At 43.1% G+C, this 27,980-nt stretch overlaps 10 protein-coding genes across 10 annotated transcripts; 7 read left to right on the forward strand and 3 right to left on the reverse strand.

Moving 5' to 3' along the window:
• Window positions 1-2,132: 2,132 nt before the first annotated feature.
• Window positions 2,133-3,970, forward strand: BYT42DRAFT_379654 (kinase-like domain-containing protein). Its single transcript, XM_051563305.1, has 6 exons — window positions 2,133-2,778; window positions 2,847-3,068; window positions 3,136-3,350; window positions 3,418-3,510; window positions 3,573-3,797; window positions 3,863-3,970. The coding sequence occupies exons 1-5, from the start codon at window positions 2,464-2,466 to the stop codon at window positions 3,634-3,636; spliced, it is 909 nt and encodes a 302-aa protein (XP_051422364.1). The 5' UTR covers window positions 2,133-2,463; the 3' UTR covers window positions 3,637-3,797; window positions 3,863-3,970.
• A 598-nt stretch (window positions 3,971-4,568) lies between these two features.
• BYT42DRAFT_573908 (Brix domain-containing protein 1) lies at window positions 4,569-6,227 on the reverse strand. The gene is made up of 5 exons (XM_051568775.1): window positions 5,939-6,227; window positions 5,750-5,882; window positions 5,441-5,677; window positions 5,017-5,364; window positions 4,569-4,937 (listed from the first exon to the last, which is right to left on the reverse strand). The coding sequence occupies exons 1-5, from the start codon at window positions 5,950-5,952 to the stop codon at window positions 4,752-4,754; spliced, it is 918 nt and encodes a 305-aa protein (XP_051422365.1). The 5' UTR covers window positions 5,953-6,227; the 3' UTR covers window positions 4,569-4,751.
• A 1,238-nt stretch (window positions 6,228-7,465) lies between these two features.
• BYT42DRAFT_573912 (uncharacterized protein) lies at window positions 7,466-8,428 on the reverse strand. Its single transcript, XM_051568776.1, has one exon. It carries the CDS (start codon window positions 8,360-8,362, stop codon window positions 7,649-7,651), a length of 714 nt encoding a protein of 237 aa, XP_051422366.1. The 5' UTR covers window positions 8,363-8,428; the 3' UTR covers window positions 7,466-7,648.
• Window positions 8,429-9,108: 680 nt separating this feature from the next.
• Window positions 9,109-9,958, forward strand: BYT42DRAFT_573914 (uncharacterized protein). The gene has a single exon (XM_051568777.1). It carries the CDS (start codon window positions 9,213-9,215, stop codon window positions 9,669-9,671), a length of 459 nt encoding a protein of 152 aa, XP_051422367.1. The 5' UTR covers window positions 9,109-9,212; the 3' UTR covers window positions 9,672-9,958.
• A 213-nt stretch (window positions 9,959-10,171) lies between these two features.
• BYT42DRAFT_573915 (uncharacterized protein) lies at window positions 10,172-10,764 on the forward strand. Its single transcript, XM_051568778.1, has one exon. It carries the CDS (start codon window positions 10,259-10,261, stop codon window positions 10,634-10,636), a length of 378 nt encoding a protein of 125 aa, XP_051422368.1. The 5' UTR covers window positions 10,172-10,258; the 3' UTR covers window positions 10,637-10,764.
• Window positions 10,765-12,043: 1,279 nt separating this feature from the next.
• On the forward strand, window positions 12,044-12,603 carry BYT42DRAFT_615013 (uncharacterized protein; the record flags this gene model as incomplete). Its single annotated transcript, XM_051571914.1, has 2 exons — window positions 12,044-12,209; window positions 12,305-12,603. 2 exons carry the CDS (start codon window positions 12,044-12,046, stop codon window positions 12,601-12,603), a joined length of 465 nt encoding a protein of 154 aa, XP_051422369.1.
• A 44-nt stretch (window positions 12,604-12,647) lies between these two features.
• BYT42DRAFT_499037 (transcriptional activator of glycolytic enzymes-domain-containing protein) lies at window positions 12,648-13,035 on the forward strand (the record flags this gene model as incomplete). Its single annotated transcript, XM_051564608.1, has 2 exons — window positions 12,648-12,776; window positions 12,826-13,035. 2 exons carry the CDS (start codon window positions 12,648-12,650, stop codon window positions 13,033-13,035), a joined length of 339 nt encoding a protein of 112 aa, XP_051422370.1.
• Window positions 13,036-14,658: 1,623 nt separating this feature from the next.
• Window positions 14,659-19,150, forward strand: BYT42DRAFT_573927 (Sodium/calcium exchanger protein-domain-containing protein). Its single transcript, XM_051568779.1, has 14 exons — window positions 14,659-14,681; window positions 14,757-15,212; window positions 15,326-15,454; window positions 15,553-15,610; window positions 15,709-15,758; window positions 15,845-15,903; window positions 16,019-16,398; window positions 16,501-16,769; window positions 16,870-18,040; window positions 18,111-18,301; window positions 18,366-18,425; window positions 18,502-18,546; window positions 18,647-18,698; window positions 18,772-19,150. The coding sequence occupies exons 2-14, from the start codon at window positions 15,078-15,080 to the stop codon at window positions 19,017-19,019; spliced, it is 2,847 nt and encodes a 948-aa protein (XP_051422371.1). The 5' UTR covers window positions 14,659-14,681; window positions 14,757-15,077; the 3' UTR covers window positions 19,020-19,150.
• On the forward strand, window positions 19,131-24,058 carry BYT42DRAFT_573933 (uncharacterized protein). Its single transcript, XM_051568780.1, has 10 exons — window positions 19,131-19,300; window positions 19,385-19,544; window positions 19,634-19,744; window positions 19,878-20,169; window positions 20,311-21,002; window positions 21,082-21,207; window positions 21,295-22,921; window positions 22,990-23,504; window positions 23,589-23,752; window positions 23,829-24,058. Exons 1-10 carry the CDS (start codon window positions 19,287-19,289, stop codon window positions 23,836-23,838), a joined length of 3,711 nt encoding a protein of 1,236 aa, XP_051422372.1. The 5' UTR covers window positions 19,131-19,286; the 3' UTR covers window positions 23,839-24,058.
• BYT42DRAFT_573936 (anaphase-promoting complex subunit 5-domain-containing protein) lies at window positions 24,044-27,812 on the reverse strand. The gene is made up of 20 exons (XM_051568781.1): window positions 27,553-27,812; window positions 27,379-27,486; window positions 27,267-27,312; window positions 27,158-27,192; window positions 27,070-27,099; window positions 26,772-26,997; window positions 26,652-26,711; window positions 26,498-26,594; window positions 26,332-26,421; window positions 26,200-26,275; window positions 26,071-26,138; window positions 25,851-26,004; window positions 25,666-25,789; window positions 25,509-25,609; window positions 25,166-25,435; window positions 25,009-25,107; window positions 24,768-24,950; window positions 24,617-24,701; window positions 24,497-24,562; window positions 24,044-24,436 (listed from the first exon to the last, which is right to left on the reverse strand). Exons 1-20 carry the CDS (start codon window positions 27,700-27,702, stop codon window positions 24,309-24,311), a joined length of 2,196 nt encoding a protein of 731 aa, XP_051422373.1. The 5' UTR covers window positions 27,703-27,812; the 3' UTR covers window positions 24,044-24,308.
• Between the last annotated feature and the right edge of the window lie 168 nt (window positions 27,813-27,980).

A 27,980-nucleotide genomic window follows, 5' to 3' on the forward strand; every position in this document is an offset into this window, starting at 1 on the left:
TTTAACGTACCTGACCCAGCTTCAGATCCAGGGTGTAAGTTGTCTGCCAGCGCCAGTTTCGGCCTCGTGCGGCAAGCGGAGGAAGGTCGGCAAGCTCGGCGTCTTGCTTCCTCCTTCTTTTTGTCTTGCGCCGTTGGCTTCACATGAAGGAGCTTCGTCGTCGTGGTCTTCGACTGCTTGGTTCGCGATGCAGTCGAGGCGGGGCCCTTCTTGGCCGGTTTTTTGCGCGGACAAATGTCTCGCGAGGCGGACTTTCGGTGAGCGTTTCTGAGCGGTGGATTTTTTCTGGAAGAAGCATAGAAAAAAAACGGAAAGAGGGAAGGAATAGGGAAAGAGATATAACGATCATTACGCGAAAGATCGCGTCTTTTTATATATCATTTCCTCAGTGGAAAAAATTTATCGACGCGTCGCAAAAAAAAAAATTGGGAAAAAAAAACGTGTTCAGTTCAATGAAGTCCCGACTGTCCAAAACATAGCAATTTTTTTTCCTATGGTAGCAAAGCGGTGCACTGCAATGCTATTGTGTATGTAAAGAAAGTTTAATAATAATAATAAAAAAAGACTACAAAAACGTCCCTGAACTAGGGACTCCCAAAGCAGTATCATCACCATTGTCTGATTGGAGGTTGACGTTGGATTCGGGATTTTTCTACGTTGTGTTACTTGGCAAAACGATCGCCACAAACATTGACTTTGAAAAACGGATCATTTTAACTGCGTTTCGGATCAACCGAGACTTGACCCGATGCAATACACCCTATTCCGTTTTCAGTAGGTTACGACAATTGCATCTGCAACATATAGTAACGATGAATCACGTTTTTTGAGCTTAAAATTAGCAGCGGAATGTTTTGTTAGTCCCACCCCTTGCACGGGACAAGCCATAACTTTCGCCATTGACGTGACATAGAGATGCAACAACCCCATTTAGCATCTCAAGTTGCTATGACACGTAACCGTCGCGTTCGTCAGAGTTCCTTGGAAGCTTTCAAATTACCCAAGCTCCAGTTAGACAACCTCTTTAATCTCATACAAAAAGGAAACAGGCAGGCAAGGCCCCCCAAAAAAAACACTCAGGTTACACAAGATTCAGTGCGAAAAAATAAGATGGTGGGCAATGAATAGTAAACAAATTTTCTGGGCACTATGCCAAAATCCCTGGTGTGGCGTCGTCTGTGCATCGCTTCCCTTTTTGGCATATCCGCCAATCAACGGTTTGTGCTTGCGCACGGATGGATCCAACGGCATTTCCATGACTCCCTGAAAGTAACATTTAGCTTTACGTGATCGCTTTCGCAAATGAAAAGTTTGCATTGAACCGATTAATAAAGAATTAAAGGGAACCTTTCTGTCCGTATATCTGATCTTCCATTTTTATTTATTTATTTCAAGTTGGCACAGTAATTGCTGAAAATATTATTTTCTATGCTTGCATTTGACAACTGTCCTATTTCATTTTATTGACGATATCACCAAGTGTATTTTAATTTACGAACGGACATCAACTTAAGATGCTCTATTAAGAATGACGGCTTTAGAAAAGAAAATATGATGGATTCAACCAAATTATGTAGATCGGTCGGGAAACCAGACAATCCGCCAACTGTGTGAATTGAGTGCTATTCGTTGACACAAATGAACAGATCGAATAACCGATTACTTCAATGCAACAAAGGCGTTTCCTCATGTACTTGTATATCTTGACATTCCATATCCAATTTTGTTGGGAATAATTCCAATAGTCTCAGGGTTTCTTACCTTCACTTTAACATATCCGATTTTCGCTTTTTTTTTTTTGGTATGGGATTAGAGAGGTTGTAGAGAGAAGAACGGTTATCTCTACTGCTTTCAAGGAACTCTGAGAGACAAACGCGACGGTAACGTGTTATAGCGTTCTGATATGCGGAATCCAGTGGTTGCATCTCTATTTCACGTCAATGGTGAATGTTATACTCCTTTCTGTTTTTACTGAACTTTTTTTTTTTTTTTTTTCTTCAATGCACGAAATAAGCTCTTTAAGCGTCGGATCATTTCATGCCTTATGTGGCTGGGAATGATCTTGCTTTGCACCCTTTTTTATTATTTTCCTTGTTGACAGAATGAATTTTGTGTAAGCCGACTAATTTTTTGTTGAGATGCGGTTAAAGAAGTTATTAAGAGAGTTTGGATATTTTCAGTACTTCAAGGGAACTTCAAGGGACGAACGCGACGGTTACGTGTCATGGGTTCTTGAGGTGCCGAATCCAGTTGTTGATCTCGATTTCATGAATGGTGAAATTTGTGCTTTTTGCTGTGCATGTCGAGTTCCCTTTATTTTTTTCTGGCTTTCTTTTTTCTTTTTCGTTGTCAGAATGAGATGTCCAAAATTTAATGCCGCGCGAATTTTCGCGTAATTGTTTATTTGATCTCTTTAGCATTTTATCTTTTTTCTGAACACATTATCCTCGATTCTTCCTCATTATGGTTTTACCAAGAAAACACCCACCCATTGCGAGCCTCATGAACAAAAAACCCCAAGCCATGCAAGGCGTTCCGTTACATGCAAAGCCGTTGGCGATTCAGAATGGAGCAATGGAGACTGCCAGGAACCAAGCAACGCGAACGCAACTGCTGCCAAAAACAGAAATCACAGAATCGTCACTCCTTCCAACTGTGCAGGTCACAACAAAAGCGGGATCGAGGCGTCGAGATCGTAAAACGTTCTTCGATTTGCCTCATAAAGCGCATGATGCTGCCACGAACCGCACTTTTACACTGGAATGTAAACTGGGCGAGGTAAGTACATATCAATGCCGTTCCTCTAATGACTCAGTTCTTTGACGACTTTTTGCCTGTCATGGCAGGGAGCGACGGCCGAAGTCTTTCAGGCGTATGACTCTGAGGGTCAAAAGTTCGCCATTAAAGTTATTCCCAAGACTCGCATTGCCAACTCGTACCAAAAGGCCCGTTCCCTTGACGAAATCAAGCTTCACCGAAGATTAGACCATCCCAACATTGTCAAGTTTCATTGCTACTTTTTTGATGCAGAATACGCCTACATTGTCATGGAACTATGTGAAAACAAGGTAAATATTTTCAGACAAAATATGTTTGAAGCATATCATGCTTATCATCCATTTTTTTTAATGACAGACTTTAATGCATTTGTTACGAGAAGAGACCGTTTTGAGTGAACATCAAGTTCATCATTTTCTGGTCCAAATCCTGGAAGCACTTCGTTACATGCACGCTCAGGATATCATGCACGGTGACTTGAAACTATGCAATGTCATGCTAGATAAAAACATGAACCCTAAAATCGGTGATTTTGGTCTGGCAACCTATGTCTGCGAACAGAAACAAACGGGGTATGTGTCTGGCGTCATGATACTCTGGAAATGCAGCACTCATTTTTTTTTTTTTTTTCGATCACAGTCTTTGTGGCACCCGCCATTTTGTCGCGCCGGAGGTCAAGAACAAGGAAGGCTACGACAAATCTGCCGATATCTGGTCCATTGGGGCCATTACGTAAGTGGTGAAATTTTTTTTTTCTACTGTATTCGTTGTCCATTATGCTGATCCCATTCTAGTTATACCATGCTTTTTGGACGTTATCACAACGAGGAAAGATCGGCGTGGTATGATGGCGTGTAAGTGAGCGCTACATCGTTTATTTGAGGGAAATGTGTCTCATAGTATTCTCGTCCGTAGAAATATCGGATCTCCACAGGTCACTGAACTCGTCTTTCCTTCGCACATCCGCATCTCCAACCAAGCCAAAAATTTCATATCCAAAACCCTTGTCTTCCGCCCTGGTAAAATCACATATTAAATGTTCACATGCGAGTACAAATAGTGACACTTGAATGATACACCTTAGAATTGCGCTGCACCGTTGAGCAGTTGCTTCAAAGTCCTTTCCTTGGCAACGCCAACGCCAACACCAACTCAATACCAACACCAGCACCATTGTCTGAGCCGGCAGACGTTCGATCAAAGCAAATTCCTCAATCTCCAGGTGTCAAGGCGTCATTACGTAAGCCCTCCAAATTCATAGTCTTTGCTTTTTCTTTTCTAATCCTGTAAGCTGTGAATGTAGCTTTTCGACAACAAGTTCTGTCAGTAGGATGGAAAACACCGGTGGCGAAATATACTTACAGTAAACGATCGAGAGCTAATCAAAGGTAAACTTAAGAACGATACATGTGGAATTGTCTCTCATAAGTGGTGATATTGTAGTGATAAATCGTTCTCTCAAGAGGAAGAACACCTGTATTCTCCCAAGCGCCAACGAACCACTGTCCATGAGACCGTAAAATTATCAACTCTTCGAGTGCGTCGTGTCGTTGTCGACATGACAATGTAAATACAAATCATGTACATTTTTAGTAGAAACAATGCTATTCCTGTGGAATACGTGTTGTTATGCTTTATCTTTCAATATAACTATTGTTGTTCAATTCAAGAAACAATATCTTGGAGAAGGACAACAACGGTGTATGAAGTGTTCTGTAAAATATTCCTCGCAATAGGAGCTAAATTTGCATCGACTTTGGACGCTCTTATCGACATACAAGTGAATCCATGAAAGAATAATGCTTTTTCTTTTATAGACAGAATAAGAGATAAATGTTGCTTTTGAAATGAAAAAAATGGTGGCTTTCTGTGTATGCTGTATTGGAGGTTCTTTGGGAAAAAAATGGTAGATCGTTCCTTCCCAAAAGAGTGTATCAAATTTTTAACAAAAAGTTAGTGGGTCAAGGACAAGCTTAATCCGTCTCATCCGATTTTTGTTTCTTTGTTGCAGATGTTTCGTCATCGTCATCTTCCGCAGATCGCTTTTTCAAACCCTTCATCTTTCTGGTCTGGATCTTGTGCAACTGCTGATCGCCCATATGGATACGTCCAACCTTGTCACCCATTTCATCCGTATCGATATTCTTCACCTTCTTGGGCTAAAAATAAACGAAAAAACAAGACATCAGTTCATCAACTATGTTCTATATCCTGATGAGGGATCGATGAATAGGTTACCTTGATTTCCTTTGGTACTCTCACAGCCGACTTCCAGAGATCCGACTTGGGTGCCACGGTACGTCGAACGACGAAATCAAAATGAGGACCCATTTCTTCCAATTCCACGCGCGGTGTCTTGCTACCGCTCTTCTTCATTTGAATGAAATAGCTTCGAACGTAAATGCGTTCGGGGGTGGCAGTGAAGCTGATTACGTATTCCAGACCTCCCAGGTTGACGGCATCGGTGGCCTCGCCGTTGAAAAAGTCCAAAAAGAAATTCTTCAAGTTCTTGTGTGTTGTATCAGAATCAAACATGTCACCGCTAAACACAAGCAAAGGCTTGATACCGAGCGAACTCTTGGTTCCCTAATGACCGAGACCATCCATGGTTGCATTAGCTACCGAGCCAAAAGTATAACTACAGTCTTCCCAATCGGCTTACCTTGATCTCGCTCAGAGCCGTCATCTTTTCAATACCGAGCTCGATCATCTCGAGAATTTCGTAATTGAACATGCGCACGAACGTCAAGTTGTGCGGTCGTTTCTTCAAGTGAGTACCGATCACCATGAGCGAAGAATCGTTTTTGCGTGAGAAGAATTCAATCTTTTCATCGTCTTCGAAAGGCTTGATCTCGTTCTTTTTGTTGAAATAGATGGCATTGGTACGTTTTAAAGCATACTAAAAACGAAGGATCGCAAGTCGATTAGTATTTGTCATGCCTAAATGTCAGTGAGTAAGTTGAATATGTACCAGATCCTTCAAAGCATCATTCACCACTTGGCTGGTGGTTGAACCTCGAACAAACAAAGTGGTCTTTGGATTCTCATGAACTTTGGCCTCGCGGTTCTTCAAGAAACGTTTGGAACGAGCGTTTTTCGGCTTACTATATGCTTGTTAGTACTAACAGAATCTGTAATGCCCAGGTGGATATATGCTTACACTGTACGCAACATGATCAACGAGATTTAAAAAAAAAAGGTATCCGAAAAGCTTGAAATGTAAAAAACTCGATTTTTCCCCCCTTTCGCAGCGACAAATTCGGCAATGCGCAATCGGGAATTGTAAAGTAGTCACAAGTGGCTGAGCTTGGCTGGGTCAAGGTGAAATTTGCGGACGTTGCTTGCGTGCCAAGCTGGGGCGGAAAATGATTGCTGTGAGTGTGATGTTTGCTGAATCACTTTTTGGAAACCAAAAGATCGCCATAGAAGATGATATCACTAGGGCCAGATTGCTGACAACGTCATAACGGAAAATGACAAGAAACAGAAGCGGTGATTCATTCTCGTTCGTGGCGCAACCGCATGGCGGCTACGCGTGGAACCGATGGTCGTGACACATGCACACCACGCAAAACTATGGTGGGTCATGGTTTCAGGACCATTCATTGCATATCCTTACAAGGCATCTGCCCCGTGACGATCGAAAAAAAAAAAGCATGAGCCATCAGTCGTGGGTATGACGAAGAGTGTGGTACCATTTTTTTTCTTTTTTTTTTTTTTTTTTACGTGCCCGGTTCAACGAGCGTATCACATTTCATGGGGGTAGCTTGAAAAAAAATCCATCAAATGCTCGGTCCGATCGTAGTCCTTAAATCTTTTTGTGGACGCTGATCATGGTCTCCTTTGGCACAATAGTATTATGATGTAAAGGCTCGGAAAGACGGTTCGTTGGTTTACTTTGGTTAGTTTTTAGAGAATTGTGCTATGATAGTGGAGATGGAGATTATGAGGAAACCAAGGGGTGAGGGTCCATATTTGGCCACGTTTTTGAGGTCATAATTTGCTGCGAGAATAACGATAACTGATCCGTAAAACACAATGCTCCAAGTTTTGCTGCTTGACAGTGCTGTCTCTGTCGATCTAACTCGAAAAATTTTGTTTTTCTCGGTGACCAAACAGAATTGTCAACAAGTGATCCCTGCAGCCAGCCTCCAAAGATCGAGTTTGCTTAATGGTTTGACACTGAATTTGGTTCAAGCTGAGGACATGCGTATACAATACGTGAGTGTCGATGTGCATGTATCGCGGGCACCATGCAGGACGAATCAAGAAGCAAGCGAAGAATAGCCGATTTCCTTGATACAGTAGTAAAAGGAAAATGTGCTGAATTTGCAGCCATATAGGTAACTTGCATGATAGATAACCTTTTACTCGGAAGAATTTCTTTTACCTACGATTAACAATCAAAGGTGAAATGATACATACAGAGCATGAGCCAGCAGCATACAAAGCAATATTGATAGTTAATAAAGTGCCCATACTCGTGCTGTATCCTTCTGATTAAGTCTGGAGCTAATTTGGTCAAAATGGGGAGGTCGCCATCGGAAAAAACCAGTTTCTCAGATGGCGGTTATTTCCATATATAGGATTTCAAAAATACTTCCCAAATTGGAGTTACTATCGTAACCGCCCAATGTCATAAAATCGAAATAAGGCAACGTTTTCAGTAAGTTTGAATAAATCTTGATGGTCTTTCTGATTTATTTTCATCGGTTCTATGCGTGTGACCGTCAATGTGTTTTAATGGACGGGAAGTTTTGGTAAAGATGTACAAAATGCGAATGATATTTATTATTTACAACGAAAAAGATTGGCAACTGCTAGAGGCAAGTTTGCCATTCAGAAAAAGGGTCTAGAGGCACATGGCGTCTTAATGACGTCGGAAGAACTGGGTGAGTCGTTGAGAAGCTGACAGCCTCTTACGCGGCTTCTCCGCTACCGTGGGCACACTCGTTTTGCTACTGAATTTGGTGAACAGGCTCTGCAGCGACGGTCTTGCGAGACGTAGGAGAGATCTGCGCTTCGATCGTCGTAACCAGGGCCTATCCTCTGGGAATGCGGGCCATTGAACGGGGTCATCATCGAACGTACAAAAACTGGAGGCAATGGATGATTCCAAGAGAATAGGCGCATCGTTGGCGTAAGGATAATCGGCCAAGGCTTCCACATCGGAATCAGAATCCGTATCGCTATCGGGTGATTGTAGCTCAGGGACTGTGTCGGACGAGAAAGAATCTTTTCTTCCATGCAGAGAAGATAACACATGGTCGGCTGACATATTTGGAGGTCGTTCTAGCTTATTGATGTTCATGGTATGGTCAACCTCAGGGGTTCCAGGGAACTGGTCAATGGACACACTGTTTTGTTGTTCTTCTTCCAGGACGTCATCATCATCATCATCTTCCAGCAGACATGGTTGCATCTGACAGTCCTTTGGCAAATCATCGGAATGTGCGTGGAATAATTCATCCAGCATCCAATTCACCGTGGTTGGTATCTTTGCGCTTGAATCGGCGCCAAGTTTCGGTTGATTCGGATCATCAGGGAAATATGAGAGAAATTCGTCCAGGAAATCAGTCGACATTGTTCACGGAAGGGTCAGAAAAAAAAATAGGTCTGATAAGAAAAATGATAACGTGTTGTCTTGAGTGATAAAAAGTGAGTCCAGGTTGTGAGGCTTTTATATTGTTCTATTGAAAATACTCCGCAATAGCGAAAGGATGGCATCACATCATGAAGCATTTTGCTATGGTTCTCACAGCTGCGGTCACTTTTTTTGAAGCATCAATGCTGTTCCTTGCTCGTTTATTTGGACCTGCATCACTTTTCAGACATTGTGTAACCATCCCCCAAAAAAAAGTTGGCTTTGAAATCATCGGAACCGGAAAAAAATCTATTCAGACATTCCGTCATCTGTACCACAAAAAGAGGTTGAGCAACCTACCTTTCATTTCTTATTGTTCCCATGTTCAACGACAGCTGGCACTCTTGTTCAATTATCAAAATTAAGATCATCATACTGCATTACTTTAAATTAGCCAATAAATGAGTTGGATTTAAAAAGGAATTTGATCGGCTTCTTGTTGTGATGATCTAGGATGTGCCTCATCTTTGTGTGGAATACGCTTTATGTGGAGTACATGCGTCATTTCACAAGTTCACACATGCGACGAAAGCTTGTTCTGGCTGCGCATAATGGTGAGTTGAACGTTTGATTTGAACGATTGGTACCACCTTGACACTTTCATGCTGAGATTGTGATTTGTAAAAGAAACAAGCACAATATAAACTGTCACACAACTCTCGGTGAATTCTCGCCCAAAATGGCAATGCCAAGAAGCTAAGCAACTGTGGCTTCTAAACTCATATAAATAGCCCCAGTTGATCAAGCCATAAAGGCGATAGCATAACCCCAATACAATTCATTCGTTACCATGTCACATCATAAAGAGAGTCTAATTACGACGACCCATGAAGAAGAACAACCGCCCCCACCTTACGAATCTGTTTCTCTCACCGATCGCCTTGAATCCCCACCGATGCCAGCCGCAGTAGCGTATACGAGCAATCACACATCAGCCGTTTCCGGCCAATATGCGAGCGAGCCCATTTATCAAAGCCATTCAACCAGTCGTCGTCCGGGCCTTTTAGGCATCCTGAGGTCAATTATAACCTCAGTTGTCGATAAAAGGCAACAAGCTTCTAGAATGGTAACCGAAGGAAACGTTACCACCGCCATTCCACCCGTAAACCCGGAATCGGTAGGCGATTCGGTATCTACATGTCCGACACGTCGCTGTCAACGCAAATGTCGACGTCAACAACGCAAAGCTGACCGTCGACAGCACAGACAGGCACGAAGACATCGCAGATATTGCACTCATCATACATAACCAATCAATCCAACGTCCCTGATCATGCTCTCAAAAAGGAAAGATTTTCCTAAGGTTAATAGAAAAAAGAGCCTGTTAGTCAGGTATTTGTAAGCTATACGAGCTATGATATAACATGTTCCTTATCAATATTTACCTCCACCGTCATTGCTCCCTTTGAAACTTGTCTTATAATTCAACGCAAGTTATTTTCGATTTGATGATTTTGAAACATTTCCATTTGGTTTGGCGCTCACGCCATTTTTTTTTTTTTTATCTTTGACTTGGGGAATTGTGGCTATTTTTTTCATTGAAACTCTTTACCCGTGCCGTCATCAGGTACACTTCCCGGATATCTCAAAAGAATATGTTGTATTTTCTCGAATTATTGTGTTTCTGAGCTGACAATAAAAGCAAGACGAAGCTATCTTTTTCGTTTATTTCAAAGCCATGGAACAGAAACCACGAGATAAAACAGCGTTTTCCTTTTTGCATTTTTTTCATTTGTATATATAGTACATCTTCTCTGTCTGATTTTCGATTTAAAGAAACTTTTTTTTTTACTCTTTAAACATTGACTATATATTTTATTTTTTCATCCATATGCTATGAACAATATTGATGAGCAGCCGTCTTATACTGACTGCCACGTCGGAGCGAAATTAATGTCTGCAGCATCACCTAATCCTGATCCCTCCAAAAGTGATCAACACGACGATGACGACGACGACGATAATTACGATCAATTTCCAGACGCGGCTATTTGTGAATGCGGCCGAGTGCTGAGTTCTGGTTGGGATTGTCCTACATGTCGCAGGAATTGTCCTTATTGCCATCGAGCTCTGTCTAATTCACCCGAAGATTATTGCGACCGGTGTTACCGTAAATGCGACCAGCATGGTCTTTATCGAATACATGATGCTGCCATTGGCATCAACGGTATCCGACAGTGTCCTCAATGTGCTCAACACAGTAAAGGGAAGTGATTCAATCACAAACATTTATCCGCTTTCCCTTCCCCATTTTCATTCTCCCCTTAAACCCCGCCCAACGCCATCATAAATAATAGTTTGATTCCTTTTTCTTTTTGTATATTTTGTTTATCTCCTCTTAGCCTAGAACTCTTTGTACATCTATACACCATTCTTAAAAATCATCTTGTAATTATTCCCCCAGTCGCTTGACTCCCCAAACCCAATAGACGATTTTGGATTGAAATTAAATAGTTTGAAACCTCCTCCATTTTCAGTTTTCCACTTCATGTTTCATTTGATTTCCAAAGAAAAACGTCGCAAAATGATTGTGATTTTGGGAAATCGGAACGCCTCCAATAAGAAGTTGCCTTTTGAGCATTCTGATCAGTGATTCGAGCGTTTGGCCTTGCCATTCTTGTCGTTCTTGATGTCGTTATGCTTAGACGGCCAATGACAACTGCGAATGTTAAATTTTTGCCGGATCGAAAAAGTTCGAGCCAAATTGGAAAACAAACAAAAATGCAACACGTTCGACACGGACCAACGGGCTAACTGCAGCCGTTCAGACGCTTGGACATATGGAGCTTGGGCGAGGCAATAGCGGGAAAGACGCATGTTGTGTGAAATAATTCTAAATACATGTATATCGCCCTCATCGTATCATCACAGGGAGCAATTCATTGATTGCTAGCATTTACTTCAGTCATCCTGACCCGTAATTCAGCGCAAGGCACTGTCAAGAAGTCCCAATCAAACAGAAAGTAGACTCACAAATTTGTAAAATGAGAATCAAATCTACAGTATCGAGTAATCAGTCAAAGTTATGCTGAAAGTTGTGAATATAGTACAAGATATGAATATCGTACAAACCAGGATTAAACAACTGAACCGTTATAATTGATGCAGAACTTCAATGTTCTCCGTCACTGTCGTCTGGGGTCACCGAATTCTCGATGCGACTTTGGAAAATGCGACATGTAATAATCAAACTCGTAGAGAGTGTTTCCAACAAGTAATGTCACAGCAAATAAAATATAAATTCATAGTTTTTTAGAAACAATGTCATTGGGAAAATGAATTTACTTTGATTGGATAGTGTCATCTTTTCTTAGTTGGCCAGTGCCATTACACTTTATTCCAGAAGTCACCATAGGATCGGTTCGATATCAAGGTCGCAAGAGGAAGGGACCGTGAGCAAGAAATATCGTACGAGACATAGTTGAAAGGTGTCAACAAGGCGTTTGAAGCTTGCAATATCCACAGCCGCAAGAAAAACGCATTCCGGACGCGGCTCAGGGGCGCGCCATGCCGAAGTTAATGGAGCGACGGGGAAGACCAGCTGCGCCGGCATGGACGGTCGAATACGCAGAGCATGGAGCGTTGCTACCTCACATGTCTCCCACGTAATCAGTCCGTATCATGAACAGTTTCTCTGGTGAACCAGGGCATTTCTGGCTTGAGCGCGGTTTGGTCACCTCATCAGAAATTCTTCAGAAGCAAGTGTTCCCACAAGCTGACAGCTGGCTTGAAAAATCGAGCGTGAAGATGGCTGCCCTCGAACGATCTGCGGTCAAGGATTTTTGCGGTTGATCAAGACGATGCGGGTAATTTTTCTCCAAGATCGGCAATGATGAGACGACTTGAACCCGACCATCCCATCTTTCGGCACGAAATTTTCAGGAGCTCAGAATATATGGCATTTGAAGCTAATCTCTACCCAAGCATGCGTTACAGGGCGCACACCCGAGGAAATGCGCTTGCGTGAAGTGATCCCCGACGTGAGCAATAGACTCGATGCCTTGCTTGCAAAAGTTGCCCAGGCGGAAGAAACGAACAAGAAAGTTCAAGAAGATGTGCGCAAGATCCTTCCTGCTTTGGGTCAGATTATGCAAGGTCATTCCAGTTTGTTACTGGTCCTTTGTCATTGGAGATGGCATCCAGTTTGTCTTCAGAGCAGTCGACGCCAAATGGGTCTTTAGCCGCTAACCTTGTTGCCTCTGAAGAACGCCCCTCCATATACAGTATGAGCCGGTCTGTAACGACTGTAACAGACTTGTGGAGGAAATGGTCAGTTGGTCTTGCTGCTATTCGACAACTTGAAGAAAACCATGGAGCCCGATGGCGTTCAGGTGACAAGGGTATTCAGATGAGGGTAGGACTGTATATACATGCTTATATAATTTATTGATATAGAGCGCCAGTTTTTGCATACTCGTCTCCGGATTATTCGCGCAGTCGAAGGCGTGGCATCCGAAAGAGGGATCACTGAAGTCGACGCTGCTGATATCCTGGAAAATCGGCGATCAACAAATAAGCGGTCGTTGAATAAGCTGTCCAAAAGCATCAGAGCTCAACTCCCGTTGAGCATGGTGGTTTTCTTCTTTCTCAGAGTGCGTTATGCTCATAGTTAGTTTTAGTTATATCTATATAATTAAAATCTTTGAAAAATTAGCGATTTTGTAAATCACATGATCTACACTAAGTTATCAAGACCTGTTAAACCTTTTTTTCATCTTTCAACCATGCCTCGCTGCCCACTTTCACGATAATAGGCGAAACAATCAGCAGCAAGATGCCGTTTGCGCCAGTTGTGGTTAAACAGAGCATCGTCGCCGTTCACATAAAATGTGAGTGGAGCTCTTTTTTGAAGAAAGGTGATTGACGATACGACGATCTGGTGTTTTGTAGCATCATTTAATTTGGGTTATCTGTCAGTTATACTGTATATGCCCTTTCATTCTCTTCAGTAATCGAATGATACATGGAGCAGATATGCTTCGATCTGTGTAGCTCATCATTCATGCATCAGTGAGGTGACTATTGTTTCATCCATGGAAAATCACATATTTTTGTCCGAATTTTTTCTTCTTCTTTAGTTTTGCATCTCTTCTGTTTGCCTGGAAATCCCTCACTATCATTGCATCCATCATCCATCATCCAGACTATGGCGTGTATCTGATCCGGTCGATTCGATTATTATGAAAAAAGGTACCTTTTGTGTGATACGACTATCCGTTTTTCGACAAAAGAAAAAATTTACCTGTCCTTTTTCTCTATTCTGTCTTTAGCTTTTGGTTTTCTCTCCGGTTTTCTTTTGCCTGGCAAGCCATTCAAGCCATCCATCCCTCCAAATCTTTCTACTTTGTTCGCGCTCAAATGTGGCCAAACCGGTTTTTGTCGTCAAAGGCATCGTCGGTGGTATGACTCTCTTTTTCATTGGGAAACGCTGACGCGTCCTCCCCAGGTTCCTCTCATATGGATTGCTGCCCGTGGTATCGCCTTCGATATTTCTTCCCGACCATTTTATTTTGTAGTTGTAGTATGTATTTTGTATTTTAGTGAATAGTCTTCTTGCAGTCTTTTCCTTCTTTTTTTTCCCACAGGGTTTTTAGGGGGTTTTTACAGACGCACCTATTGTATTTACTTTTTTTTTTATATTTGTATCCTTTCTTTATTTCGGTCGGGAAGCCCTCGGTATCTGCTGCATCAAACATCAAAGGTAAAATATCTCAACGAAATTTGAATCAACCAAAGAGCTTACTAACTCATTTTTTTTAAATACCCAACATTCCCACACATCTTTGTAGATCTATCATAACCTTGGGCGGGACAGAACGGAGGGGGTCAATAAGTGCTGCTTTGTTCATTAAAAGTGTTTCATGGTATGCCAGAGTATTGACATTAATATACCAAAGTTCCATCAAGAGTCTCGCCCAGGTTATGCCGTATTGCGTTAGGCTTTTTGTCTGACGAATGTCGCTCAAGGCAAGAGTGCGGCATCCAGTAGCAGGTGGCATCCATTGCACAGCGGGTGTACGGCTTGTTACATAAAAGAACATTAAACATTTATCTTGCAGTGCTACACAATTTTTTTTTTACTTCGCCAAGTACTGTGCCATTCAATGCATTCATCTAAACTCAATTGACGCACTTAGCACCGATGCTTCATGAAACATTACTTGATAAAAGTTACGCTAGATGCTACAAATTATGCTACATGGACGATGTGCACGACCTATTGTCGTGTGCAGAAACATTTTAAACATCATTACTGTATCTGTGATTCAGAGTTGGTTTGGGTTTTAGGTACAGTAATATTTTCTATCCGGTCTTTCAAAATTGTTACATTTACCATAGAAAATCCGTAATAATCGACTGTGATCCAGCCAAAAATTTAGCAGTCAGTTTTGTGATTGGTGTGATTCAGAGTGTTGATACGTATATTTTGTAGGCTGCGACATTAGTTGTTGATGCAACTATCATATGCATCCCAAAAAAAGTTACCACAGGAAAGTGAGGGCAAGGCGAGCGATCGATCACTTTATGAAATGCTTATTTTTTCATTTTTCTCTTTGCTTCTCTTCTTTTTCTTTCTTTTTTTTTTCGGGCTCTTTTCTCTGCACCATTTTTGCTTTTGTGGCTTTCTGTATACGTTTGACAGAATCGCCTCACCATGCTGAGATTGCTGGTCATTGCCCTCATTGTCGTCTTACTTGTCTTCTCAGTGCTAGGCACTACTTTACAACCGCAGCAGTCTATTACAACAAATGCCTTTATAAATCTATTCACGTCTCGCCACCATAAAACTGTAAGGCACCCAGATCCGTATTGGATAACTAGTGCATAATTATCGACCAAGTGATTTCTTTGACGGCTCATTTATCGTTTCCCAATTTTTTATTTTATTTTTGCACGCTGCAGTGTGCTAATATAGAGCAGCATCAGGATCAATGCGCCTTTGTAAAGTCTGCATGTCGTGGATTTAGCGGCGTTTACCTCAGGTTTTACTATTGCTCAGAGTTATGGCGCCCCATTTCTGCCACACTACTGGTATATTATTTCGGTCTTTGGGATCAAACATGGAAAGAACCGTATCAGCTAAGCCTTTCATGGATTTGCTTATGTTCTTTCCTATTTTTAATGTCTAGTGTTCTGGCTTGTTGGTTCTATTCGGTGCAGTGAGCGTCGTCGCTTCCGATTTTTTTTGTAACTGTTACACCAATCGAAGATCCGAACAAAAAAAAAAAAAAAAAAAAAAGAAAAAAGAGACATAAACTTTAACTCTAGTTGTTTTGAATCGATAGGTCCGAATTTGCAAACGATATCATCCAAACTTCAATTATCGGAAAGCATGGTACGTATGATGATCTCATGATTTTTTCAGTTTTTTTTTCGCCTTGTACATTACATACAGTAATTAACCATAAAAAAAATATCAAGGCGGGCGTAACCATTCTCGCATTTGGTAACGGTAGTCCTGATTTATTTAGCACTTTCAGGTAAGCCAACCACCGTTGTGCCCAAGCTTTACATGTTGGGTGGTACAAGTCTAACCTATCGAATTTCCTTTCTTGATTTTCGATTTTGTTTTCAACGTCCGTCTGGCTTGGCTAGTGCGATGAACACAGGGGCTGGCTCGATGGCGATTGGCGAACTGATTGGGGCCGCGTTTTTCATCGTGTCTGTGGTATCCGGTTGCATGGGCATCATTCGTCCTTTCAAATCCAAACGGATCACATTCATGCGCGATGCATCCTTTTTGACTGGTGCGATCATGTTGTTGACCTGGATTGTCTATCATCAACGCATCTACTGGTACCATGGCGTTGCCTTGATTTTATACTACCTAGCCTACGTGTTCGCCGTCGTCTTTGGTGCTTACCGATCTGCCGATACCGAGATACATCCCCAATTAGAACCCAAGTCGGTTGCCTCCATGCACAGCACAAACGAAGATTTGGTTTCCGAAACATCACGCCTTTTAGCCTCCCAAGGTAAATAAAGAAACATTTCGACCTGCTTATTTATTTGTTTCTCTTTGGGGTACCGTTTTCTTTGTTTGTCTAGCCTCTCCCGACTCATCTGTGAATGAATAGGCAAACAAGGTCCAAAACCTCCTCGGCTAGCCATTCCCGACCATGGCTTCCTCAACGATCCTTGTTCATTCAACAGCGAACAACATATGGGTCATATCATTCGTCCCGTGTCACTGAAATCGGCTTCCTATCGGTCTTCCCTGCACTTGGACTCTATGTTGAATTTACCACGTACAACTAGCACCAATGGCTCCATTTCATCCCGTCTTTACCGCAGTCCTATCTCTCCGCGTGTCGGTATTCGAGCCTCCTTATTTAGCGCGATTGAGGTAAACATCGCATCATCTTTCATTCTATTCTTGGCAACCTAGATAAAAAAATAACCGATGTGCTAACATACCTGCGCACCCTGCTCAATGATAAATGCAGTTTCAAGAACAGGTGACAGCTATTCGGCGCAATAACAGTTCTTCGCATATGATCGATGCCGGCACTCGCAACGATACCTCGTTACCTCCTCACACGTGGTATCGTACTTCGCAGAATTCCGTATGCGGCATGTGGTCCGCACGGCCAAAAAATCGTCCTCGATCTTCTACCGTGGCTGATTCCCTTTTGCCCATCGTTGCTGGCAACCATCGACGGGCTACCACTCCCGACAGCACACACAGCAGTACCGGTGTAGCCGAAGATTATTTTACCTACATTTCCACCAATCAACGTTCCCGACCAGCAGACATCCATCACCGGCCTGTAGTAAGCGATCACAATGATATTGCCATCCCCGAAATACGACTAGCACCTCCCGGCATCGACCATACCCCTTCCTCTGCTGCGCCTGCGTCTTCATCACAAGATCCTGTCAGTGAATGCAGTACATCCATCTCTGAATTACCAAAAGATGCAGCTCCACACTCGTCCTCTTCAGGCTTAGCGGCACCTGTTAGTCCACACAGCTCGCATAGTTTGGAATCATCGCATGCATTATCTGCACGGCAAAGTCCTTACGCAAGTCCGCACCCAACAACTTATGACCAACCTCCCTGTCTTCCCTTACCAGCCTCCCATCATGAACCGATCAATATCAAGATTCAGTACAATGACGACCGTGACCACGACGACAATAATGAAGATGAGGAGGATGTTCTGGATGCCGCCAAATTGCTTCACGACAAGTCCAAAGACGATGCATGGGTAGCCTTCCGAATCACACTGGATAGTATATGGCAGACTTTGCTTCCCACATTGCAGGGCTGGAGTCATAAATCGACTTTTGCCCGCCTCAGTTCGATCGTGGCCATGCCGCTTGTGTTCATCTTTACATTGACATTACCGGTGGCCGAAGCGGACGTTTTGAAAGTCGATGCTATGGAAGTGATTCACGATGATTTTGTTCCCGAAACCAGTGCAGCTATGGATATGTCCAGCAAGGGCTACTTATCTGTTCCTGGATCCGATCCTGGTGCCGATTACCGGGAAGATAATGGCTCAGAATTTGTTATTGAAGAAGAAATTGCCGAATTATCGCAACCGTGGTGTCGATGGCTGTTAGCTACGCAGGCCATGTGTGCAACAATATTTGTATTTATTGTCATGACAGGTAATATTTTTTGTGTCAATACCTTTTGAGACACATTGACTGGGTCACTTATCGCTTGTGATCGAATTAGTGAACGGATACATCTCGGCTCTTTGTATTTTATATGGTGTGGTGATTGGTGCCATTGGTGCGGTCGTGGTACTGAAGAAGACTCAAGCGGACGAACCTCCAGAGTGGTACTGGATGCTGTCGTTTGGAGGGTTCGTTGTCGCTTTGATTTGGATCTTTCTGTTAGCCAATGAAATGGTTGGCCTTTTGCAGGTACATGTTCTATGTTTCGGTGTGATGAAACCCAGTTTCTAATATGGATGACAAATGACGATAGGCCCTGGGTACCATTTTTAATATCAGTGATGCCATCATGGGGCTCACTATTTTTGCAGTGGTAGGAACAAAACAAAAAGCAAGCCAACTGTGTTACGGGAAAAAGGGGTTGTTGACTTGTCTGATCATTTTTGTAGGGAAACAGCGTCGGAGATCTTGTCTCTAATACGGCGATTGCCAAGGTCAATAAAAGCTTTGCCTTAATTTCTGATAACCTAACTTTTTTTCCGCCGATGTCCTTGGGAACATATAACTTACTGATAACGTTTATTGTTTCAATAGATGGGATTTCCTACGATGGCTATTTCAGCTTGCTATGCAGGACCGTTGCTTAGTGAGTATGATGCTGATTATGTGTACACACTATTTCCTGAGGTACTCATGGACACTTATTTTTGACCCAACAGACATGGTTCTAGGTGTTGGCATTTCATCCACTTACCAAACTTGGCTGACGGGCAAACCTTACGAACTAGAAATTGCGCCCACTATTTTAATCTCCTCGACTGGTCTCATCGTTGTGTTATTAAGCACATTGATTGTCGTCAACATGAATGGGTATCATATAACCGAAGGACTCGGCTGGTGGATGATCATTATTTATTCTTCTTGTTGCTTTATCAATGTTTTATTGGAGTTCCATGTCTTAAAGTAAAGAACCGATAATATATATTCTTATTTAACCGTCCTACAGTATTCATGCCTTACTTTTCTTTGAGCAGGCCGGGGAGAGGGGAAAGGTCGGTGAGGTGCGCAGGGAAATAAGAAAGAGTAAAAAGGGAAGAAAGAAGGGAAAAAGAATAGAGGTGGGAAAATTTAAACGTCCGCCACTTTTGCTGACGTGCAATTAATCGGACTTTTATTTTCCTTTTTCACTATCGTGTTGTGCCAGCTTCCAAAGCTTTTTTTAGTGCCTTTGCTCATGGATTCAAAGTGGTATAGCATCAGTGAGAAAAGACCATGTGCAGCCATGGCCCAATGACTATCGACTTTAGGACAATTTAGCTCATCCGTGATTAGGTCTATACAGAACACTGAGAGTTTGCCTGGTTCTCAGCGCAGCAAATCTTCCAACACAGCTAAACTGGTGCGCAATTACCGTATTGTGTATGACCCGGAGCTGGATCGCAGCCATGCCAAACAAAGCGCCACACCGGTATATCGATTTGAAGATGAAGTGGTAATGCTGTTGCCCTGAATGAGACCGAATGGTGCGGTAGCGCAAAGCTTAGTTTCCTGATGAGGTTTTCTTTTTTCTTTCCGATATAGGATAAATCAGTACAACCTCGAGATCCACGATTAGCTGTTCTCAATTATGGCAAACAGTTAATTCGTGGTAGACGGCCACTAGTCAAAGCTCTCAAAAGAGTCCACTGGAAGGTAACGCACATGAGCGAGGAGAACAAAGGAATAGGGAAATCGTAACTGCGAAACAGAAAACGATGATCTTGTCTTCCTATGGTCTTTTAGATTCCGTTTGTCTTTTTTACTTTTTTACTCATGCTTATTGTAGTTTGATGAACATTCTGTAGGACCGGCTCCCCCGACGACGGTTTTACTCTCTCAACTGTCACCATTAGCTACCGAATCACAAATTGCCACCTATCTTTCAGTATATGGGCAAGTGGAACGCGTAGAGATCGAAAAGCACCCAGCCACAGGCGGCTCATTAGGCATTGCTCGAGCAACGTTCATCAACGATGATGAGGGAAATGGTCATACTGCTGCGTGTAATGCGGTTGAGAAAGGCAACGGCCGCAAAATGGGGTCCTCATCTTCTGTCAAAGTGGAATTCGATCCAACTGGTAAGATTATCAATAAGCTTTTTTTTTCATGTAGAAGAAGCGCATTATTTCGGGAGATTTTCTTTGTCGTTTTGGGGGGAAAGGGGAGCCAATTACGTTTATTCATCTGATGGGAATAACTGATAAAAAAAAATCTTTTAGGGGACAAATTAAAAGCAGCCATAGCCGAGGTGACGCAGTCACTGACCGTATCAGGCACACCTACTACCACCACTACCACTGCCACTCATACCACCACCGTCCCTCCTACCACACAATCGACATTGCTCAAACGTCCCTCCGATGTAGATATTCATCGCCGACCGTCATCCCCACACCATGAAGAAGGTGAAGTTGTCGATGATGAATCCCCGCGACGATCACGCCATGATTCCATGTCAATAAGATATGACCGTTCACGAGACTATCGATACGGAGAATACCGCAGCTTTGATGACGATCATCGATATCGGGAAGACCGATATCGCTATGCGCCCTCCTACGGACCACCACCGCCACCGCCACCTTCACGGTATGGATCCAACTCGAGAATCGAATCCGATCACTACGAGCCAGCGCCACGCATAAATCGACCGCCTTCCGCTTGGGGAAACCGACGGAGTCCGAGCATTACTTCAGAGAAACGCTATGCTTCCAGTCGTAGTCGAAGTCGAAGTCGCAGTATCAGTCGAGAACCCATGAGCTATTACCCGAACGATTATGCATCTCGATCCACCCGTTGGGAACGTGACCGCCCGAGGGATTTGGACTGGAAACGCGAGAGAGAAAGGGAGCGGGACCGCCCTCGACGTCGAAACGATTATTGGATGTCGGAAGATCGACGATCGCGTGAGGTAATATATTAGGATGATCATTTCTTTGATCTTATTTGCCCGTGGAACGTTGTTTGAGCTGACTTTGTCCGTTCTGTAGCGCCCTGCGTCCAGACCTTTGAGTGAAACCCAACCATCACTCATTATCTCACGGAAATGCTTACCTTTTATGCGCGGTATACTTGAAGAGTTACGCAAAGCATTCTACCACTTTAATTGTATAGATGTAAGTGGATCAGCACAGGAGGTTTCGACAGCAAGCTGAAAATGGAATTAATGAACGTCTTTTTACCGGCTGTTCCTTGATGTGTAGATCTATCATGATGCTGATGACTGGTATATCGTATTTGATTCCATGAATGCTGCCAAGCGAGCCTTGGCCGCCACCGACAAGACGCAAGTACTGGGCTATACCCTTGAAATATCGTTTCGACAACCATTACTGCGTTCCGATCTCCCTTCTGATACGACGACTTCTATTCCCGCTGCTTCGTCGACCGTCACCACACCTACAAAAGAGAAAGAAAGAGAAAACGAACCCATGACCGTGGACACACCAAAGGTTGCATCTTCCTCACAATCACCTGTATCGTCTCCGATGAAAAAAGCATCCCCTCCCATGACGAAACAAGACATTATCAAGCTGTCCAAAGGATTGTTGCTGGAGCAACTGGCGGATGTGTTCATCAAAGATCTGAAAAACCGAATTGTGAGCCCTATCATTTACGACTTTTTGAACCCAGCAAATCGTAAGGCACGAGAAATCAGAGAACCCGAGCCCGCTGCCACTGAACCCAAGCCATCATCTCGAACATCCGATGCAAAACCTGTGAACGACCAGGAAACCTCTTCCCCACCCACTTCTTCTCCATCCGACAATGTTTCATCGCGTAGTAACAGCGTTTCCACCCCTCAAACCGCATTAAACGCAGAGCAGGCTTTATTGGGCGGTCCGTTACCCTCATTGAGTCATCTGCCACGGTTCAAAAAACGAACATCATCTTCCGCGTCTTCATCTCAGTTGAATACACCTGGTAAACCCATGGTTCCTGAACCCATTGCGGAAAAGAAGCGACCTGCGGAACTGACAGCGGAAGAGGGAGAAGGGGAAGAATACGCGGCCGAGATGCCACGAAGGAAGCGACATGCGCCTTTACAGAACATTTTTTCAAGCTCAGAAGAGGGCGAGTATCATTCAGGAACTGAATCGTCGAGTGACGATGAAACGGCCGCCGCGACACCATCCGCCCCCGTTGCACCCAAAAAAGTACTTAAGCAGCAACCAAGACGGCTTCGTGACTATCTCAGCGATGAAAACGATAACGATGAAGATCAGCATGATGCCTTTTTGCGTGAATTGCACCGACAAGAATTGATGGAACAAGATTCAAGCGATCATGAGCGTCGTGAATTTATCGATGATAGTGAAGATATGGATGTCAATCGACCCGCGGAAACGAAACGTAAGAAGAAGCATTTAGTAGTGAAATCCAGAAAATACGATACTTTTGAAGAGTCCTTTGACGAAGACGATGAAGAGATTCTGGCATCCGCTCCGCCGCCCAAACGTAAGCGACCAGTAAAACCCCGTCGTTTACCAAAGAAGAAAGAAAGCATGAAGGAAAATGCTCGCGCGGAACCTCTGGAACCAAAAGTGTCTGTGGATACCGAAGAAGAAAAACCCATTGATGACACCATGGAGGAAGAGGAAGAAAAGGAGGAAGAAATGGACCAGACGACCTGGGAACAATTGTTGCTGGCATCAGATGATGAGGATGACGAATTATTGCTGAAAGATGAGGATCAGACGATGGCGCTACATGAAAATCCGGAATGGGATCCGTTCCACCAAATACAAGACATTGAAGACTTTGAATTTTTGCGTAACGTTATACTGGAAAAGCTGCGTCCACAACAAGAAGGCGCGGAAGAACGTCCAGGTAAGCTTCGTCTTTTCGCACATCTATTTGATGAGAAAAATTTGAAATCTGACTTTGGTTTGTGACAGATGCCATTGAACCTGTGCATGCCGATACAATGGACAAAAAGGGTGGATGCGCTCGAGCCCGTGGCTATTATCCGATCCCCGATGCCGTGAAAGCCACATACTTGCCCAAAAATAAGGCAGTTTTTGATACGCCGGCCGTGGCTGGACGTATGACTTCACGTACGACCCGAGTGAACAACCGTCGTTTAGCTGTGGGCATGGTGATGCAAAAGAAAGCGTTGGCCGATTCCGATATTCTCAAGTTTAACCAACTAAAAAGTCGCAAGAAACAACTGCGGTTTGCTAAATCGCCTATTCATGACTGGGGTCTGTTTGCGGAAGAACATATTGATGCGCACGATATGGTGATTGAATACGTCGGCGAAGTCATTCGACAGCAAGTTGCTGAAGAACGGGAAAAGAAATACGAACGTTGCGGAATTGGCAGTAGTTACTTGTTCCGTGTGGATGACGATATCGTCATTGATGCCACCAAAAAAGGAAGCATTGCTCGATTTATCAACCATTGTTGTACGGTAAGTAAATGCATACTTTGTATACTTTTTCTTATTGATCATTGAATTGGAGAACTTGGTGATACTGATGTATTTTTTTGCTAGCCCAATTGTACCGCTAAAATTATTACGGTGGATAAGCACAAGAAGATTGTTATTTATGCGAATCGCGATATCGAGCCTGGTGAAGAAATCACGTACGACTACAAATTCCCAATCGAAAATGAAAAGATTCCATGTCTCTGTGGTAGTGCAGGTTGCAAGGGCACGTAAGTATCGGGGGAAGGGGATTCTGGTGTCATACAAAGTGTGCTATGAGGAATGGGAACTAATGCCCCATGACAGTCTTAATTAGATTATTCTGTTCATTCGCTCTCGAGTCCCACTCACCATTGAAAGGACACTTGTACCATATTTGGTTTCCTTTTTATTCCTTTACTTATTTTCTATACTTCCTCTGCTTTTATCATTTCTCTCTGTACATAATTAGACAAAGGGTTCGTAGCACGTGGTGCACTTGTAAAAATGACAACAACAATATAGTTCATAATGGTAATAAACTTTGATATGCTGCGCATTATCGCTTCTTATTTTTTCGATTTGAGAAGTATATGCTACAAATTGTACTACATGATGCGCGAGTTGTAGGGAAGCTAATAATAGATATGCTGTGTTAAATTAGGTATGGTTGATGCAGATGCGAGAATAATACTGGAGGTCAAGGTTATTAGACCATGCGATTGACGATGAGGATGCGTGCTGGATTTTCCCTAGCTGTTCCATCGCCTTGTTAAGATTTAAGATAGTAGGTTTTGCAGTGGATCATTAGGACATTTGCTGAACTTGCTCAGCTATTTCATCGCGTTCGGTTATCCGACCCAGGGTATCCAGCACGACCGCTTTAAATATCAAGGCGGATTTCAGTTCCGAAAGATCATTGATTTGCTTAAACCCTGCTAAAATTGGTCAGATTTCTCATACAAACGTGACAGCATCGGTGGTTATGATGTTACCTTGTTCAGCTTTTGTAACGTAATGCAAAGCTTCCTCAAATTTCCTGATGTCAACTATGTTACCCTCTGAACAGAAAGCATAAGTCCACTGCTCTATATGGTCCGAGTTGAGAAACCAACCGTCATTGAGACCGTGATCCGACAACACCTCTGCATACGTAAAGAAAAGCAGGGATGTGAGCTGGAGCGACCCAAGAGCTAACACCTGAAGTGTGAAAAAAGATGAGTATGAGTCGACTGTATCAGCCGAGATCAAGTATGAGTAACCCACCTGAGGTACGCATTGTTCAATCATGATCAGAGCTTGATCCGCATTTCGTGCCGTGCTTTCTCGAACATAAAGCTTGGCTAAAAGGATCGTAGCCGTGTAATAATGGATTGCATCATAGGCTTCCAGAGAGGTTTTAAGGACTTCTTCTAGTCGGCGAATAGCGGATACTGTTTGCCCGTGATCCTAAAGTCGCCCGTAAATTACCGTTTCAATGATTCTGCTGATCGTCGTCTATGCTTACCGATTGCAGCCGGGCCTGAGCAATTTGATTTTCCATGTACTGCTTCATGTTGTCTCTTCGCTTTAAATGTTGTGCAAGTAATTGCAGTATTCTTTGACACTATATGTTACTTAGTGAAATGTCCGCGATGCAAAAGGAAAAAGAGGCGATATCTTACCTCAACTGGATCGTTGTCTTTCTTGGACATAGCAAAATGGTGCCAAGCTTCGAAGAACCGATCCGAGGGTTCCTGGTGACTCCAAAGGATCATATCGTGATACTGTGACAAAAGGGTGTTGTCGGGCCTTTGATGTCCTCGTCCTTGCTCGTATTCTATTTTCGCCATGATGTGTTTCCACTCCAGAGATCGGTGGTAGCGTTCCTTGTTCTTGTTACTAAATTTTCGCATCACCTTTAAAGCTGACTCATAGTCGCCCATCGCCGCATACTGGGTAAAACTGGATTAGCGTTCATGCCTATTTTTCGCAAGCTCACGAAGATGCTTGAACAAGCAAGCTTACCGTGTTGGATGCGAGAAGGAAAGCTTGCTCGAGATCGTCGGCAGGTGCGTCTTCAAAGTCCATTGCGATCTTCATATATGCGGTTGAGAGGGCGTTGTTACCTAATAAAAGTACATTCAACATGTTTGGAAAAACAAAAATAAGGACGGCAACGAACCATAGTATTTCCACATAACCGCCTTCAAAAGATACTGCGCTTGAGTTATATGATGTTGCTCATTGAGAGCTCCTTGAATTGCGCTTTGATACAGTGCTTCAAAAACGCTCGAAGGTGCGTCTCCCTAACAGCAGAAATCAGAACCAAAAGAAAAGGTGACTTTCATGTTCAATGACATAACTTACTCTTCGTAACATATCCCGTGCTTGAGTTAGCTTGTCGATTGTTTGCAAGTAGAGAACATTGTGTTTATCGCTTGTTTCACGGTTAGGTACAAATGCAGGGTAACTGCTTGTGGTGGTATCTTTCGACGTTTCCCGTTCGATGAACCTCAACCAACTTTTGCATTTATGGAACGTAAGATCGCCGCTTGACTATTACTGTCTGGTATTGTATTTTCCTTACCTCAACAACTGGTTCAAGCAATCTTCGTCTTGCAACTGGCGAGCGATAGTAAGCGATTCTTCAAAGAGCTGCAATGTCATAAATCGTATGAATATCTGTTACCCTTTTTCCTCATCCACAGTCTCTTACCACTTTGGCTTTGGCGTGATGTCCAAACTGTGCTTCCACGATGCCCATCTGCAGTAATGCATATTGGAAAAAAGGCCTGCAACAAGATGTCAGTTCGACCATGTCAATAACTCGGCTCTATAATCTACTTACTCATGATCTTTCAATAAGAAAATGTCGAAAAAGCGGTGCGCAAGGGCCACCGCGCCTTCATATTCGCCGATCCGAATGTAGTTTAGAAATCTATATCAATTGATTAATTGACATGACCTTTTTAATTCGCAGATAGCACAATTTTGGATATAGTCAGCTTGCTTACCGGACTTGATGAATACGTGCGAGGTCAGGTGCCTGGCGTTCGATGAAGTCTAAATAACGGTCTAACTTATCGGCTGGCAGCGAGCTGTCCCCAGTTTCTGTGGTGCATGGTTATCAGTGGGTGGTCGCTTTTCCTGTTTCTCATCGTGGCTTACTTTCCAATGACTCCGCCTCTGATACCAAGAACTTGTTGATGTGATGATCACAAATCCATCCTACAGTTTTATCATTGCTTATTGGTGACTGTTGGCGACATAATATGCTGCGATATTTACCCTCGATATGGTCGTTCTCGTAAGATTCCACAAGATCAAGTGGAACGCGCAAGGAACGATCGGAGGATGAAGTCTCATTGATAATGCGTTCCAAATATCTATCGTCTGCCGAGCGACTAAGGTAATTTCGGAATGCAACAAATATTTCTGATTGCTGCTGAAATGCACATCGAAAGTATTCTAATCGACAGCGGCGGACAAATATGCCGAAGATGCTGGTTTTTTCCTGATCATGAAACCGGGGTTTCCCAGTTTGAGCGCATATTCAGGGAAACATTGATGTTCTTATCCGACTTACCACTGGCGTTATATCCGATTCGGCATCTCGCTTTGTTAATAGTCTATTAGCAAAGGTGAAACTAGACTGGACAACTATGTGGACTTACGTCATCATCGCTGTCATCGACGACATCCGCTAAAGCTTTAAGGCAATAATTAATGCATGGATTGTGAATAATTAATTGCCACCCATAAAATCGAAAATGAGCGCCTTACATCGCATAAAATCGAAAAGGTCATCGGGAGTTTCAAGTTTCTCCAACTACAGAGAGGCATGGCGTTACTCGGATCGCTCTTCAATCAGTACTCGAACATGCTTGCTACGTACCTCTCCCTGTATAACTTCTGGCAATGGCGGGTCAGCTTCTGTAGTATCGATGCGTTCAAGTTCAATACATAGATCGTCCAAGGAAGCTTCAGTATTCTCTTCGGTGGCCTGTCGAATTCAAGTTAGATCGGTCATGATCGCGCAGATACACGCCATGTCGCTCGGCTGTCGTACCATAATTTGATCAACCAGGAACACGACGACATTTGGTAGGATATCACCGTCGAATTGAAATTGGCAGAATTTTTTGATGAGAAAAAGAATTACGATCTTGTGAGGCGTGATAAATGCCGTACGTACAATAGGATTGTAACTATTGGGCATGGCGAATAAGACAGAAGCGCGTCATGCTGTTTTTCTCTCTGCCTCGCATTTATTTGGTATTCTTTGAAATCCCGACAAAGACCAACCATCACTACCGCGATGAAAAGGCCATTACAAGTATGCTTTCAAATTTATAATCTATGAAGAGGAAATGATGATACTTTACTTTGGTATGATCAAAATGCAACACAATAATAAACCGTTGTAAAGAAAACCTAATTCTTCTGGAATAACTTTTCCGGACCGGATTCAGGATCGGTCAGGGACGCGCATTCCAC

Source organism: Radiomyces spectabilis, assembly GCF_025331425.1.
Source record: "Radiomyces spectabilis strain NRRL 2753 chromosome Unknown BYT42scaffold_8, whole genome shotgun sequence".
Lineage (NCBI taxonomy): Eukaryota > Fungi > Mucoromycota > Mucoromycetes > Mucorales > Radiomycetaceae > Radiomyces > Radiomyces spectabilis.